The sequence below is a fragment of the Doryrhamphus excisus genome, chromosome 14 (assembly GCF_030265055.1).
Source record: "Doryrhamphus excisus isolate RoL2022-K1 chromosome 14, RoL_Dexc_1.0, whole genome shotgun sequence".
NCBI classification, from domain to species: Eukaryota; Metazoa; Chordata; class Actinopteri; order Syngnathiformes; family Syngnathidae; genus Doryrhamphus; species Doryrhamphus excisus.
In genome coordinates this window covers 9,370,586-9,385,483 of record NC_080479.1, presented here as the reverse complement: position 1 = coordinate 9,385,483, position 14,898 = coordinate 9,370,586, and the positions used below count along the sequence as shown (strand labels likewise).

Here is a 14,898-nt window from a genome sequence, read left to right as displayed (position 1 = left end):
CGCATGCGCCACCTAGTGGTAACCAGGGACATTTCCCCCCAAAAAATAAGCAATATGTATAAAATCAAATCCAATTGTATTAAGTTTCACTTAAATGAAATTAAAATTAGATTTGCACGAGCCGCATTTGAAGCTAAAGTCATGGTTTAGACGTAGCAAGGATGGCAGTAGTACTTAAACCGAAATACAAAAAACTAAAAACCGAAACTTAAACTGAAATATGGATACCTCAGATGCCAGATCTTTAACCTTGAAAATCGATACTCAAAATATCAATACTTTGAGGTAATAGCTATGATTAACAGTGGAAGGGAACAGTTTGAATTGATAGTGAATGTTTCATTCTAGTGGTACTTGTTGTGGGTTTTATTCATTTGTAGTTATTTCTAATACACCATTTTGACACTTTTGATTTTGTCCTGTTTTCTGTCATGTAGTACAGGGGTGCTCATTAAGTCGATCGCGAGCTACCGGTCGATCGCGGAGGTGGTACTGGTCGATCGCTGGTCGATCGCGGCGTGACATTAAAAAAATATCATCCCAGCATCAATGCCGTCACTTGATTGACATACAGGGCAGCCATTCAGATGACAACTGAATGTTGACCTTCGGGCGACCAATCAAATCAAACAACGTCTCTAAGTGCAGCAGAACTTACGATGTCAGCCTATCATCCATCCCCGTTACTTGATTGACATACAGGACAACCAATCAGATGACAACTGAATTTTGACCCTTAGGTCACCGCTCATGCGTAAACAACGATGCAAAGTGCTAAGCTAGTCGGCGAATTGCGAGATTTTAAGCCCTCGCTAAAGTTTATGGTCACTAAAATGAGTGAAGGAGCTGGACCAAGTAAAAAGGCAAAAACTGGACCAAGTAAAAAGGCAAAAAACATATCACTTCCATACGGATATGGAATATTATACGGATATTATGATACGGATATTATCCATGACTGATAAACATTTGGAAGTGTGCTTGACGCTGGCTATCAGCAGCTACTGTCCGGACTATGCATCCCTGGCTGGTTCAATTCAGTGCAAGTCATCAAAGTAAACTCAGGTAATTACAAAAAATGTTAATAGTTAATTATGTGTGTTTTGCAATATTGGCTCATTTGGTTATGTAAGGTACATCAACATACATTGTACGTACAAATAATCCTCAATACATTTGAAAATAAATAGATGTTTTGCATTTTTGTAGTGGGTAGATCATTTTGACTCGGTCATTTTAAAAGTAGCTCGCATGCTGAAAAAGTGTGAGCACCCCTGATGTAGTAGCTCTACTATATAATGTAAATCGTGCCTAAATATTTGATGTTCTTTATGCTATGATTTGAAATACGCTACTTTTCCAGACGCATGGGGTGTACTTGGATCACAGTCTTGGATCGGTATCACTGATAGCAGCCTGATTTTGACTCATTATTGGAAAGGAAGTCAGTGGTATCGCATATGACGACTGTCACTAAATAAATGCACAGCAAAGATCTTATGAAGATTTAATGTACATTTATTCTTAACACGTGGAACATATAGTATAAAGATTTGATACTGAATAAATGATATTCATTGAGCCAAAAAAAAGGGGGAGGGGGAGAAAAGAAGAGGAATTTACATCAAGTTTTTAGCTACATCATCTGAAATACAAATATGCAGAATCCGCATCACTGGAAAAAAAACAAAAAACAAAAAAATAAAAAGTTTCTTCATCAAGGTCTAGTTATTCATGAAGGAACCGCAGACAAGATTTGTTATATTCTCTACACCCGCACCAGACAGTCTGTGTGTGTCTTGTGTTTGCTGGGAGAGTGAAGCTGCAGCTAAACCCTCGCCAAAGTGGTAATTGTCAAAGTTTTTTTTTTTTTTTTAAAAACGGTGAAGCGACAGATTTTAGAGAAAGAGAGAGAAGTGTAATTAATGTACAACATCATATATATACACTGCAGCCTGGACCGCATATATCTAGAGCTGAGGACCAGTCCTAATAGAAGGGTCAAGTCATACAATCAAGGGACAAAGAAGAAGAGGTCGGGGTGTTGTAGGTTCACCATACTTTGGGGGGAAAGCCGTCGTCGTCGTCTCTCTCGACATCAACTAAAACTGTTTGAAAAACTACAGTTTGCTGCCAAGCCAGCGTATCTCAGTGTGAAACAGTATTATTACAGTATGTTTACAGTTTGTCTTAAGGTGTACAGTACAGAAAAGAAGTCCTACAATCTACTGCACAGGCCTCCCACCACAGATGTTCGCTCACAGCCCCGAATGTGGTTCCTGTGGGGGGGCCGAGCGCACGACATCCCAAGTTACAGCAATCTTCCCGCTCCGCCGTCTGCCTCCATAGAGTCCCCCCCCTCTCTCCTTGACCCCTCCAGGGAGAAAGCAAGCACATGTATCCCCAAAACTCACTGTAAACGAGACAGCAACTTTGGTTACAGTTTTTTTTCTGGATTTTTTTTTTCATTTTAATTGAAAAACAAGTCCTTTCAGGCTAAGCACAGGTCCCGATCAATTCATCTCTTCCAGTATCTTTCAGCGTAAAATCCACAGCTACTTCATGATAATCCTTCCTTTCGTGTCAAGCAGGGGGGTAGAAAGACAGTGGAATCCGAGGTGATTTTGCATAAATTAAAAAAAAAAACAACAAAAAACAGTCAGTTTTGCTGTTTTCACTCACACGCAACAGACACACAAAAAAAGTGGGGGCCGGGTGGAACGGAAATAGGGCAGAGTGGAAAACGCCCCCACAGCTGTCATGACTGGCCGATGCGAAAGAGTACGTCACAAATGACTTGGGACACCATGGAGTTCATGAGCGGGGACACGGAGATGTCTAGTAGCCGCGACTCGTACAAGGTGAACTCCGAGTGGTTCTCCTCCACCTTGGCGAGGGCGTGCAGGGCCCGCGCCGCCCGCCGCATCATGTCCACGCTGGTGGGCTCGAAATGAGCCTGCATCTGCAGCAGGGAGCTCTGGCTCTGCTGGTACTGGGTGGCGGCCAGGCTGTCCTCCAGGAAGCCCAGCAAGTTGCCCACGCTGCTTTTCTGCACGGCGATGGCCCGCGCCGCCAGGCTGTCGCCGTGCGCCAGGTTGGCCAGCAGGACGACGGCCATCTCGCGGCACACGGCCACCTTGCGCTCGCCCACCAGACGCACCAGCGAGCCGTAGAGTTTCTCCAGGCGGCTGAAGGGCGGCGTCGCCAGAATGAGGTCCACGTTGTTGTCCTGGATGCTTAGCTTGCTGAGGGTCTCGAGGACCAGTCTCTGTGGGGAAAGCGAGCCGTGAGGCCCCAGTGTGGGGAAAGGGTCCAAAGCTTCTGCCGAGGGGCAGACGGCCCAGTGGAGCAGTCCGTCCAGCAGAGGCAGGCATATACTCTCCGAGTAGATGGAAAGGTCTAGCTGGCCAGAGATGTTGGCCAAAGTCACTAAGCAGTTCTCCCTCAGCACCTCCAGGCAGTCCCACCACCACTCGTCTCTCTCGCAGCTCACACCTTCATCCTCCTCTTCCTCTTTCTCGTAGGTGACAGGCGCCTGTTTGCGCTCGGGGTGCCTGTGGTGGAGCAGCACCAGTCGGCCCAGCAGCAGCAGGAGACCAGGGTGTTTGGACATCTCCAGGTCGTTGCCGGGGACGAATGAGAGGCTGCGTATGATGTTGGAGACACAGATGCAACGGCGGGCGAGCGAGTCCTGCCAGTCGGAGAGCGTGCTGAGCGGCGTCTCGTCCTTACTGTGAGGCTCATCCTCCAAGATCTTAATGTTTCGGCGGCTCTGGAGGTCGGGGTTGATGCTGAAGAGGTACTTGCCATTCTCTTTCTGCTCCTCTACGCCGCCACGGACCACCTCCTCTGTGACCGATCCCGGCCGGGCGGAGAGTACGTCGTCAATGGTGGCGGTGACTGGAGCGCCGATGGGAAGAGGAAGAGGGGTCTTCTGAGGGTCGGAGGATGGCGGTCCTGGTTTGTTCTCGCCATTAGACTTGTCAGATGTTTCTTTCGTTGTTTCAGATGTCTTCTTGCTTCTCACGGAGGCCGTCTGCTTACGCTCCTTGAGGCGGCTGACGCGGCTCTCAAAGTGGGTCTGGATGTGTTCCGTGATGTCTCCCCCACCGACGCTCCAGTGTATCAGTCCGCTGTCAAAGCTCTGCCGCTGGCCCAGCTTGGACTGGTGGTTCACCTGGAAGGGATTCTTCTTCCGCACGACCTTGATGGGGAGTTTATCGAACTTGCTCACCTGCTTGGGCTTCTCCGAGTTGAGGTCCTGGGAAAACCCTGAGGTAGAGGTAACGGGTTGTTTCACAGACGAGTCCTTTTCTTTCTCCTCTGCCTCGTCGTCTGAAGACTTGTCTCTCTGGGAACAATCGTCCTCCTCTTTCACCTGGACCGATGGGGTGGTGGTCTTTGTGTCCTCCGTCTCCTCCTCATCATCATAGTCTTCGTCTGTGTCCATGTCCTCTCCCTCAGGCATTGGAATTTCATCATCCGAGTCTTCAGCAGCGTTGGGGTTGATGAGGGTGCGCTGACCAGGGTCTCCCACTTCGTACTCCTTCAGGATGCCAAAGATCTCAATCAGGCACCTTCTGAAGTACTCCACCACCAGCTCGAGAAATCCAGGAAGCTGAAAAATAAAAATTACGTCAGCAAAAAAGGTCACACGTGCAAAATAATCCAACTGATCCTGCTGGTAGAACTTACCTGGCATAAGTTAAAAGTGGAAATACTGTTGTCATCATAGAGTAAGATGTTAATGGTGTCCAAGGCCCAGGTGCTCTCTGCTAGTAAACCGGACTTTAGTGACATCATCACCCGCCACGCTTCAGGAGTGCCTGTGAACGCACCACAGAACATATGAATCGATTTGAAAAAGGAGGCTTTTCTACACATCTTAAAATAAAGCATGGGGCCTCTGCCAACTATTAGTCAGCTACAGACCTGGCTGATCATTTTGATTTTCTTCTGCAAATAGGCTACACAGACCCTTGCAGACCCTGACCCTGCAGTTGCGCAATATGTTGTAAATAAAGAGTATAAATGTGACTATAGTCGTGTTTTGTCATGTCTACAGGGCTCTAATAATGCTTTGTTCATTTTAATCTGAAATAAATAATTTGTCTACCCACCAACTATATGTGGTTTCTTAAGTTTTTATTATTTGCAGTTTTATTATTATTATTATTATTATTATTATTATTATATTTATTTATTTATTACTGATTGATTGATTTTCTTTATTCTTAATTTGTTTATTTATTTTTCATCTTATTTTGTGCAGAAAAATAAAAATTAAGATATTTGAGAACAGTGGAATGTTTTATCAGAGCTTTGCACTGCACAAAGCACTGAAAAAGTTTGTATATTTTTCTGTTTTTAATAATCTGTTTTTTTTTTTTGAAAACCTGATGTGGCCCAGTCTCACCCAGACCCTAGCTCCAGTGGCCCCCAAGTAAATTGAGTTTGAGACCCCTGGTCTAGTCTCTAATGTCTTCCTGTCCCACTCCCCCTTGCATGGGATATGACTACATGATTACATTGGACTAGTGCAGCGTTATAGCGTATGTAGAAAAAAAAAAGGGGCATGCAGACAAACAGCTTGTTAGCATTCAAGTTACAGACACACAAGATGTCTCATGTCTCGAGCTGGGTTCGCTGAAAGCACTTTTAAACCTCTCAATTCCGGCATCAAGGCTGGATTTTGGCCAATAATTGTAAGACATGTGAGAAGTATTTAAAAAGCAAACACTCTTTACCTATGTCCTTCATAGTTAGCCGTCGTCGGGGCTTGAGGTGCGGCTGGGAGCACTCCACAGATCCAGGAGGAAAACCCGCATCTCGTCGCATCATTGGCTGCTGCACGGGGGCCTGTCCGATGTGGGAGGCGGGCACTGGAGGTCCAGCTTTCTGCACTTTGATGCCTGGATGCATGTAAGGTGACTTGCTGGGTGAGGTCCTACTCTCCATGGGCCTTGGCATGGGTGCCGGACTCGACACTTGAGGAATATGGTTCTGTGACGTCTGGTAAGTAGATGGAAGAGGTCTTGTCATGGGTGGGCCGGAACCACCCGGGCCAAAAGGTGGTTGCCGCTGGTTGACGTGACCGGGCCATTGGCCATCGTGGTTCATCCGTTGGTCTGACGACATCATCTCCTCTGAGCGATTCATGCCGTGGTAGCCGGGGGCCTGGCCAGGCACGGGAGGTCCCTGACGGTTGGGATAGTTGGGGTAGCCCATTTCGTTACGGCCCTGCCACATTGGTCCCTGGGAGCCATCAGGACCTGAAGACATGGGGCTCGCCATCATCTGGGAATTTGGACCACCAGATGATGGTCCACGGTCCCTAACGAAGGGAAAGGGAAACTGGTTCTGCGGACCTGGTGGTCTACGCTCGCCTCCAGGGTAAGCATTATACTGATTATACATGTCCTGTTGGCCCTGGGGTCCAGAAGATTGGGGTCCCGGTTGCTGTTGCCCAGTGTAAGGGACGTTGTACATTTCCCCCTCGTGGCGCTTGGCCGGAGGGCCGTACACGCCATCAACAGGACGCTTGTAGTTCTGTCAAAAAGCAACATTCAATTAATTAAAATGTATTCAACTCCTAACACAGCAATCAACCTTGTCCTTACCGGTTGCTGCTGTGGATACATTCCTGGTTGTTGATTTGGATACGGGCCACCAGGGGGTGCTCCTTGGCCAGGGTACTGATTGGGATAGGAGTCATGTCTAGAGAATATCACAGAAATATTCACTGCACATGAATGGAAGGAACAAAAATACTAAGTGCATGTTTTATAAGCTAAATGCCAATTACCGTTGCTGAGGAGGGGGTCGGCTAGGTGAATACATCCCTGTGTCTGCTCCAGAAGGCATCATGTTAGGCTGAGCGGCTCCGGGTCCCATGTTACCATCGGGGCCCATGCTTGACTCTTGTCTGCACAATGGTATAAAAATGAGTGTATTTAACGTAAAATATCCCATACTTTTCCCCTTTGATGAATCTGAACAATTACCTGCGGTCATATCCGTAAGGATACTGTTGCCTCTGGCCCATTGGCATATTTCCTATTGGTCCTGGTGGACCTCTGTTGTACTGTTCTGCCATCCCGCTGTTAGGCCCTGGTGGCATGAACTGCTCCCCAGCTTTTGTAAAACAAAAACAGACAATTAGTTTTCACTTTCCGCATCCTTCCCGTGGTATGTGATGCAATGGGCACTCACTCACCTTTCCGCATGCCGCCGAAGGGGTCTTTGCTGGACTCATAGGGCCCCATCCGACCCATTATCTCGGGACCACCCATTCCGGGCTGGTAGTTCTGTGAGTTGGGAGTCATGGAGTTCCTTCGGGAGAATGCCGGATCTCCACTGTCAGCAAAGGGGTCTTGCAGATTTAGGCTACTCCTGATGAATGCGAATAATAGTTTATGGTTCACAGTTGAAAGAATGAAAGAATACAAAGTGACTAAATGTGATACAATAGTAACGTACCTGGAGCCGGGCATCGGGGGCATTTGTGTGTGAGGAGTGGAAGCTGGGGTGGGAGGCTTCAGTTCTCCCCCCTCTGCCATAGAACTACTGGTGGACTGAGGTGTCTGGGGGCCTTGTAGCGATCCGGAACCAGCTGCACGAGAAAACAAGGGTAAATGAATCTCTTAGCTCTGCTGGGACACGTCGAGTTGTGCAAAAGTAAACATTATGTTCTGTAATGGAATTGTGACACAGCTCTGAGATGTTGGTTGCAAGCAAGGTGGGATAAGATTGTCGATTATCCTTTCAGGAGATGCTTCTGGCAATCCCTTTAAGAAATTCCTGCACACAGCTAAGAGCCAAGCTGCCCGGCTTTTACGGTAAAGTGCACCGCCAGGAAAGATCTTCAATCCTCCAGCTCATCACGGCATGCCACGGGAGCGCCAATCTAGCACCAGCCTCTTGGAAATGACCAGGAAACAACAACAACAACAACCTGAACTATGCCGCTGACAAATGGCAGTGTCAAGACAGTGTTGTGCACATGATGCCGAGTGATAGATTGTGTTGTGTGTGAAACACAGCATCATGCTCCATCCAGCTCAGGACTCAAGTCTGATGACTCACGGTTTCCCCATTCATTAAATCGCCGCACACACACGCACGGTGGGGTCAGTGCCAGGTCACACTTATTCACAATTTCTCACGTCACCCTCGCGCCTCTCTCACTCTCACACATACACACACATTAAGCACACACCCCTCCCCCCGGGCAGGGATTTCCCTTCTACACGGGAGCAAAGGGAAAAAAAGGCGAAGGGGGAGGCAGAGTCGGAGAAATTGTGTGACTTTTACACACACAAGCGCCCCCACCCCCCCACCCCTCCTCCATTCATCATTTCTGGCTCAGTACTAATCTCCAGGGAGGGTTGCTTTTGTAGCCCTGGGCCAGGCACCAATCAGGCTGCAAACATCAGTCCCCCCCCTCCTCCTTCTGCTCTTCCTTCATAGTAACTACAACGTCGGTGCCAGCTGACGAGCACCCTGATGTATCCTGTGACACAGCAACACCGACTTCCTGCACCCCTGGTATGACAGCCAGGGCGGCTCTTAGAAGCATGTGGTTCCCCCGCCCCCCAACTGCACACCCCTGTATTGACATACAAGCAGCGTCTTACTCAGAGTTCATTGAGAGATTTAGCACACAAAACTCAAAGGGGTGGCGGGGACTGTAAGGACAAGTGTGTGGTCATGTCCTGTGCAAATGCCAAGTACAAATTCCCACATGGAACTCACGGCTTGGCTCAATATTCATTCATACAATAGAACCTACCAGGGCTGGGAGGCTGGATCTTAGGCTGGTTCTTTTTGGTGTCCGTATTAAAGAAGTCCGGGGGCGGGTCCTCGCCGCGCTCGATCTTGCACTCAAAGGCGTACAAACACTGAATGTACTGTTTCTTGAGGGAACTGGCCGCACTGCTCGACGTGCCCACGTTGAGGTTGGTGGCAAGCTCCCTCCATTTCTTGTTCTTGTTCACCTGGTGGGCGACCGCAGCAAACACGCGTCTCAGGCAAAGCGTCTCCGACATGAACGAAAAAATCAGGAGGAATGCTGGCTAACCTGGGTCAGCCCTCCGATCTCTTTGACGGACACGTAGAGTCGGAACAGATCGAGAGGCTTGCGTCCCACAGCGGGGAGGTTGTTCATGCCCATAGCCTTCTCCTCTGCAAAGGCCAGGTACCTGTCCACCCACATCTTCCTCTCCGGTTCTGGGCCAAGCTCATACAGACGAGTGATCTTCTCGTTGGTGATGGTCGAAGAACTCGACTTCTGTAAAACAAGAGATCAAAGGTGTTGAGTTAAAAACACAAAGGAAAAAAAAACAATGGCGTTGTGCGGAGGCTAATGTCTACCTTTTTCGAATCATTCTTAGGAGTCCCGTCAACTTTATTGTTCATTTTCTGAGCTGGATTAATTTTGTCCATCCCAAATTCTGAACTTGGAGCCATTCCTAGGGTTGAGGAGTAATAGAAAGAAAACATTAAAATAAAATATACGTGGGGCGTCACAATCTTGTCACATTTGTGGAGTCCCCTATCACAAATGTCAAGACAATCTGAATGATGGGGGTTAATAAGTGCCGCCAAGTGGTGTATTTGTCTAATATTATATCACATCCAACACATGTTGTTTTAAGTCATTGATGAGTAGGGGCTCACACAAGCAAATATATGAAATGTAATCTGAATAGGCCTATGTAAGCTGCACTGACCGGGGGTGTTGTTGCCCATGTTTCCACCCATTGGGTAGGGACCTGGTCCTCCCTGGTTCATCATACCGTGCATGCTGTTCATGCCAGGGCCGTATGGAGAAGATGAACCCATCATGCCTTGAGACATGGGGTAACCGGGTGGCCTGTAGAAGATAATTATACACTATTAGCTCACAAATTCATGTCAATGATGCTTTTATAATAATTTATTTCTATTCAGCTCTGGGGTTTTGTTCTAGCATTGTGTTTTTGTGGACAAAAAAAAAAACGTTTTACATCAAGAAGTGATTCTAGCATTTGCCAAACTCATGATGACTGAATGTCTGGAGGCTGATCTGGCATCCTTGCTTGGGAAAGAAGTGTTTCACTGATCCTTCTCGCCTGCTCTCTCTCTCCCTCGATCTCCCCCCCCCCCCCTTCTCTCTCTCTCACTCGCTCAGATAAGTGCTTGGTCTTCTGCCATGCACTCTACAGCACGCTCAAACTAAACACAGCACGTGGGAAAAGCGGATCATTTTTCATGGTCACACAGGAAAGCATTGCAAGCAATAAAACACCCAACTATACAGTCTTATTACGCTGAAAGATTGGAGCTTTACAAGCGGCAGCTCTAATGCAAGGGCTCATTGTGCTGTGTTGTGTTTCGCCCACCTGTTGTGTATCGAGTTTGTAGGTCCATGGTGCATGGAGGGGCCGCCGTCTTTACGGTTCATGCCTGGAGGTGGACACATCCCGGACACCACTTGAGGAGGCATGTTGCCCATGTTTGAGCCCATCCCGGGGCCGTAGGGCCTTGAACCCATCTGGCCGGGGCCCACTCTGCCAGGAGGCATGTTTCCATAGGGCGCCCCGCTGCCCTGGCTGGGCATGGGGTTCATGGAGCCACCCATGCCAGGCCCGGTAGGGTAGTTGGCATTGGGCATCCCTGAGTAGCCGGGCGGCCTGGGATAACCTGGAAGTATATGCCATGGAAATGTTGAATGTGTTGCTCACGTCGGGCTACTTCACACGACCACCTGCTGTGTTCAAAGTTTGCCATCTAAGTGTATAGCCTTCTAGTCAGATTCTCTGTGGTCCAGCTCTAAATTTACCTCAGTGCTGCCTGTTATGACAAGCAGTCTGATGAAGCAGGCTTTATCCGGCCATGTCGGTCTGTTGCTATGACTCATTGGGAGAACTTCTTCAAAGCGCACAGACTTCAAAGTGAAGTGATAATGTGATATGTATAGAAAGTGAAAGGAAAATGGAACTCTGGGTTATCTTGCATTAATCGGGAAGATTGGGGTCACCCGTACCTTTAGGGTTTCCAGTGTGTAATATGCTCCCCTTGTCTTTTTTATTTTATGTATGTGTCAAAGCAGGAGTGCCCTGTAGCCTCACCTTGAGGGCCGTACTGCCCACCCTGAGGCCCGTAGTTCCCCATGGAGTTGTTCTGGGGATAGGGTCCCATTCCACCATGCATCTGACCCCCCGAAGACTGGCGTGGAGATAAGGCAGAGCCAGGTTGTCCAGGGGAGCCGTAAGGAGGCATCTGTGGGTTACGCATGTACACTAGAAGGCGAGAGAAACAGAGAAGCAACACTATTAGTTTAATTTATGGCTCACTTAAAATGCACATAACATTTGCGCACAGGCGTAGGAGTGTCATCTTACACAAACAAATGCATACAAGTCTGTATGGATATTTACTCATTGCTTTCTACTCACCCCTGTCTTGGCCCATGGCCGACTGGTTCATGGAAGAGTGCATGATGCTGTCTGACTGGACGCTGGGCGGCCGGGGAGGCATCTGATTACCTGTAAGGACAACCAAGTCCAATCCAATGAGTCACATGAAATGGAGCACAAGTGAAATGAAAACACAATTCTGTCACGGGCAGCGGCGGGCAGCGGCATCTCTGCTGTTTGGCTGGTTTACAAGCATTGTGATAGTAGATAGAGACTTAATGTTCCCATCTGGCAAGTCACTTCATGAATTACAAATGAGATCTCTCGGGTTTTTTTTTTTTTTTGAATGTGCCAGTTTTCTGTTTGGACTCCAAATCTCCTGCTTTCATGCGGCATCTGATGCTGTCAGCTCTTCAGTGGAAATGCATTTGGAATTAGACAGAGTGGTTGGGTTGTTTTGTTTTTGTTTTATTATGCCTTGTCAGGTGAAAATTGCTTCCATTTGTTGTTTTTTTTTGTTTTGTTCTTCCTTTCCCAAATACCGTAATTTGCCACATTTTCAAGCAGTCAAACAATGTCATCTTGAAGCAAATAAAAAGACATAAACCCCCAAGCATCATGTAACTTTACCTGGCACAGCAGCGGGTGACAGGGGGCCAGTGCGGGAGGGGGTGACGCTGGCAGGGGAACCCACAGGTGACGGCGAGGGCCCGCGTATGCCTGGCAGGTGGGGCGAAGTGTGCGGCGAGAAAGGCGACTGGGCGGGGTTGCTCTGCTCCCCCTGACTGCTGGACACACCTGAGGTGCTGACACCGGGGCTCAGGGCTCCTTCGGTGCCGGTGGGAAGGTCGTCGATGGAGCCCGACAGATCCTGGAAAAACACAGAGTATTTTTTATTAATTTATTTATATATATATATATATAATTCAGATATATGGTTTTCCACTGCAACAAGCAATTCAGTTGAACTATGAGAAGGTAAGATAGGAAAAGAGCTGAAGGGGCAGTTGCTGGGAACAGTCTGGTACCATGTGGTGTTGCTATCGAGCCTTTCCTGGCCGAAGCACAAAGGCAGCCGGCCCGGCAGGAAGGCAGCCCACAACGATTATGTTTGTGGGAAGGTGAATGTTTACACACTGGCCACTCACATGGAGCCCATGTGCTTCCTCAGAAATGCAAGCTCATCTGCCAGTCACGTCGGAGGAAGAGGGAGTAGAGAGAGAGAGAGAGAGAGAGAGAGAGAGAGAGAGGGAGGAGGGGAGGGGCGGGGAGGGCAATAGCATTGGTTGGAAGGTGGCCAACAATTCCCATAGAAATCTCACACTCGCAGGCTGGCTGCAGCCTTGAAGCCGGCGGTTTTGCACTTGAAACAGCGCCCGTTGCTATTTTTGGGATGTGACCTGATGGAGGAACCACAGAAGGAATGACAGGAGGAGAACGCTGATTCACAATAAAGACCTCCCTCCCTCTTCCAGACCGCCTTCTCTCTCGGTGACTGCACTCGCCAAGTCCTCTTTGACCCGCACAGGAGGAGCATGGGATGCACAGCAGGGAGGGCTAGTCTACATTAACTTGGCCTGATAATCCATTAATGTTTATTAAATACAGGTCAGGATGCAAGCAGGGGAGCAAGGAACAAACCTGTTCCTTGAACAACCATGGTGGGATCCTTTCCCAGCTCCCAATGTCATTAGGTGACATTTACCCCCCCCCCCCCCACCTCTGCTGAGACATCACAAGACTGGTCATCTGACAGAAGAGAAGGCTCTGTCTGCTGGCCAGCACAATGACCACCCCGGTAGCCGCCACACTCAAAAGAGTCACGCCATTGTTACAAAAACACGCAAGCATCAATCTCCCTTTGCTTGGCCCTAAACTGCAGAGCAGAAAAAGGGTCAGGGGTCAATGCCTGGAGGTGTCTCTCCGAGGGCACAAGAGGTCAGACCTCAGCCGGGGGTTCATTGTAAATGGCTGACACGCTTCAGTCATATGACAAGAAAGAGAAGCAAGGAAGTTGGAAGTGGGCCGGTTGCAACACTGAATAGGAGTCAACCGTACACAAGCTTGATTTTGTCGTGTCTGTTTCATTTGTTGGCAGTATCACAAAAGGAAAAGCCATCGACTACAGAGCGCCAATTCTCACGCCTTTACGAAACGCTCTGTAGAAATTTCAGCAAGAAAAAGCAAGGCATCGCAGTCAGACTCGAAACTAGACGTCTGACACCTGACATTTTGCCAAAGGAAAAGCAAACAATGACATGTTTTTGTAGGGCAACAAGAAATAAGGTCGACTAGTCATGCCAATTACACTCAGGAAAAGGAACTCTCCAACTCAACAGGCTAAACTCGAGTAATCACGTCTGCTTCACGTGTTTACAATTTCACAGAGACAAACAAAGTGCCTTGTATGCTTTAAGAGCATACTAACTAAGTACTAAACCAATTTAACCATGGAAAAGCATATCATTTTTCAGTCAACAACAAGCTTGACGAACGATGTCTCCCTGTTGACTGGAAAAGCAGGTGACGTCTCCGAGGACAACAAATGCACTTGAATAGTCATGCTAATTTCACCATGGAAAAGCGACTGATTTCCATCTCAATAAACTCAACTAGTCATGTCTCTTTCATCAGAAGGCAATTTAACTAATGGCCATGTCCACATAAACACACATACCTTTTTTTAAAAAAAAGTGTCTGTCCACATACACAACAAATTGACCAACTGTCTTGGCCATTTCTTCTAATCAGAAGCCTGGAAAAACAACCATAATTGACTCGGTCCCATATTATATCACCTCTGTTTTAAAATTGCCTGTGTGTGTTATAAGTGTCTGCTGCTGCACGATATAAAAACCAGCATCCGTAAGTCAATAATTTCACTGCCCATTTTATTTTCATCCAACCATTAAATTCTGCACAAAGACGTGAAAAGACAACACTTAAGATGAAGTATAGAATGACAAAGCTCCATTGCCTATTTAAAATTCAGCACATTACTGCAAGTCGTCGTCTTCCCCCGATTAAAAAACAAACATACCTCTTAAAAATTAAGTAAGCATCTGATGTGTGACAGCTCGGGCCCCCAGAGCCCAAATAAGTGGAGGCATAGTCACACAAAAACCCACACTGGAACAAACAAAGCTCCTTCCCACTCCTACTCTGCAGCCATCGATCCCCCCCCACCCCCCGGCTCGATACTGCACACACCAGCCTCTTCTGCTGACTGCACGGGCCCGGACGCAGAGAGAGTAGAAGAAGAAGCGGGGGAGGGGGGGCACTTTGATGGTGATACTGATGCCCTGCTATTCAACACACTCATAATTATAGCGGAGGGGGAAATGATGGAGAGCAACAAGGGTGAGAGCGCGAAGGACAAGTTGCGAGACGAGTTGTCATGAAGCTGGTTAGCTGGGTACGTCGCTAGCCATTATTGATATGTACACAAAGAAATAAATGCGTATGGGCAATTTAACCAGTGATGAAAATAACATAAAAC

General features: G+C 47.8%; 1 protein-coding gene across 2 annotated transcripts in view; it reads right to left on the bottom strand.

Moving 5' to 3' along the window:
- Positions 1 to 1,493: 1,493 nt before the first annotated feature.
- arid1ab (AT-rich interactive domain 1Ab) overlaps positions 1,494 to 14,898 on the bottom strand; it is a 37,225-nt gene continuing 23,820 nt past the window's right edge. For both annotated transcript variants that reach the window (XM_058046671.1, XM_058046670.1), the window contains 16 exons: positions 12,030 to 12,270; positions 11,439 to 11,528; positions 11,112 to 11,282; positions 10,383 to 10,683; positions 9,732 to 9,874; positions 9,373 to 9,470; positions 9,080 to 9,289; positions 8,792 to 8,996; positions 7,480 to 7,612; positions 7,217 to 7,392; positions 7,005 to 7,134; positions 6,806 to 6,925; positions 6,621 to 6,717; positions 5,748 to 6,549; positions 4,696 to 4,826; positions 1,494 to 4,618 (listed from right to left, as the gene is read on the bottom strand). In XM_058046671.1, the coding sequence (XP_057902654.1) occupies positions 2,759 to 4,618; positions 4,696 to 4,826; positions 5,748 to 6,549; positions 6,621 to 6,717; positions 6,806 to 6,925; positions 7,005 to 7,134; positions 7,217 to 7,392; positions 7,480 to 7,612; positions 8,792 to 8,996; positions 9,080 to 9,289; positions 9,373 to 9,470; positions 9,732 to 9,874; positions 10,383 to 10,683; positions 11,112 to 11,282; positions 11,439 to 11,528; positions 12,030 to 12,270 (4,908 nt within the window). In that variant the 3' untranslated portion in view covers positions 1,494 to 2,758. The remainder of the gene's footprint in view (positions 4,619 to 4,695; positions 4,827 to 5,747; positions 6,550 to 6,620; positions 6,718 to 6,805; positions 6,926 to 7,004; positions 7,135 to 7,216; positions 7,393 to 7,479; positions 7,613 to 8,791; positions 8,997 to 9,079; positions 9,290 to 9,372; positions 9,471 to 9,731; positions 9,875 to 10,382; positions 10,684 to 11,111; positions 11,283 to 11,438; positions 11,529 to 12,029; positions 12,271 to 14,898) is intronic.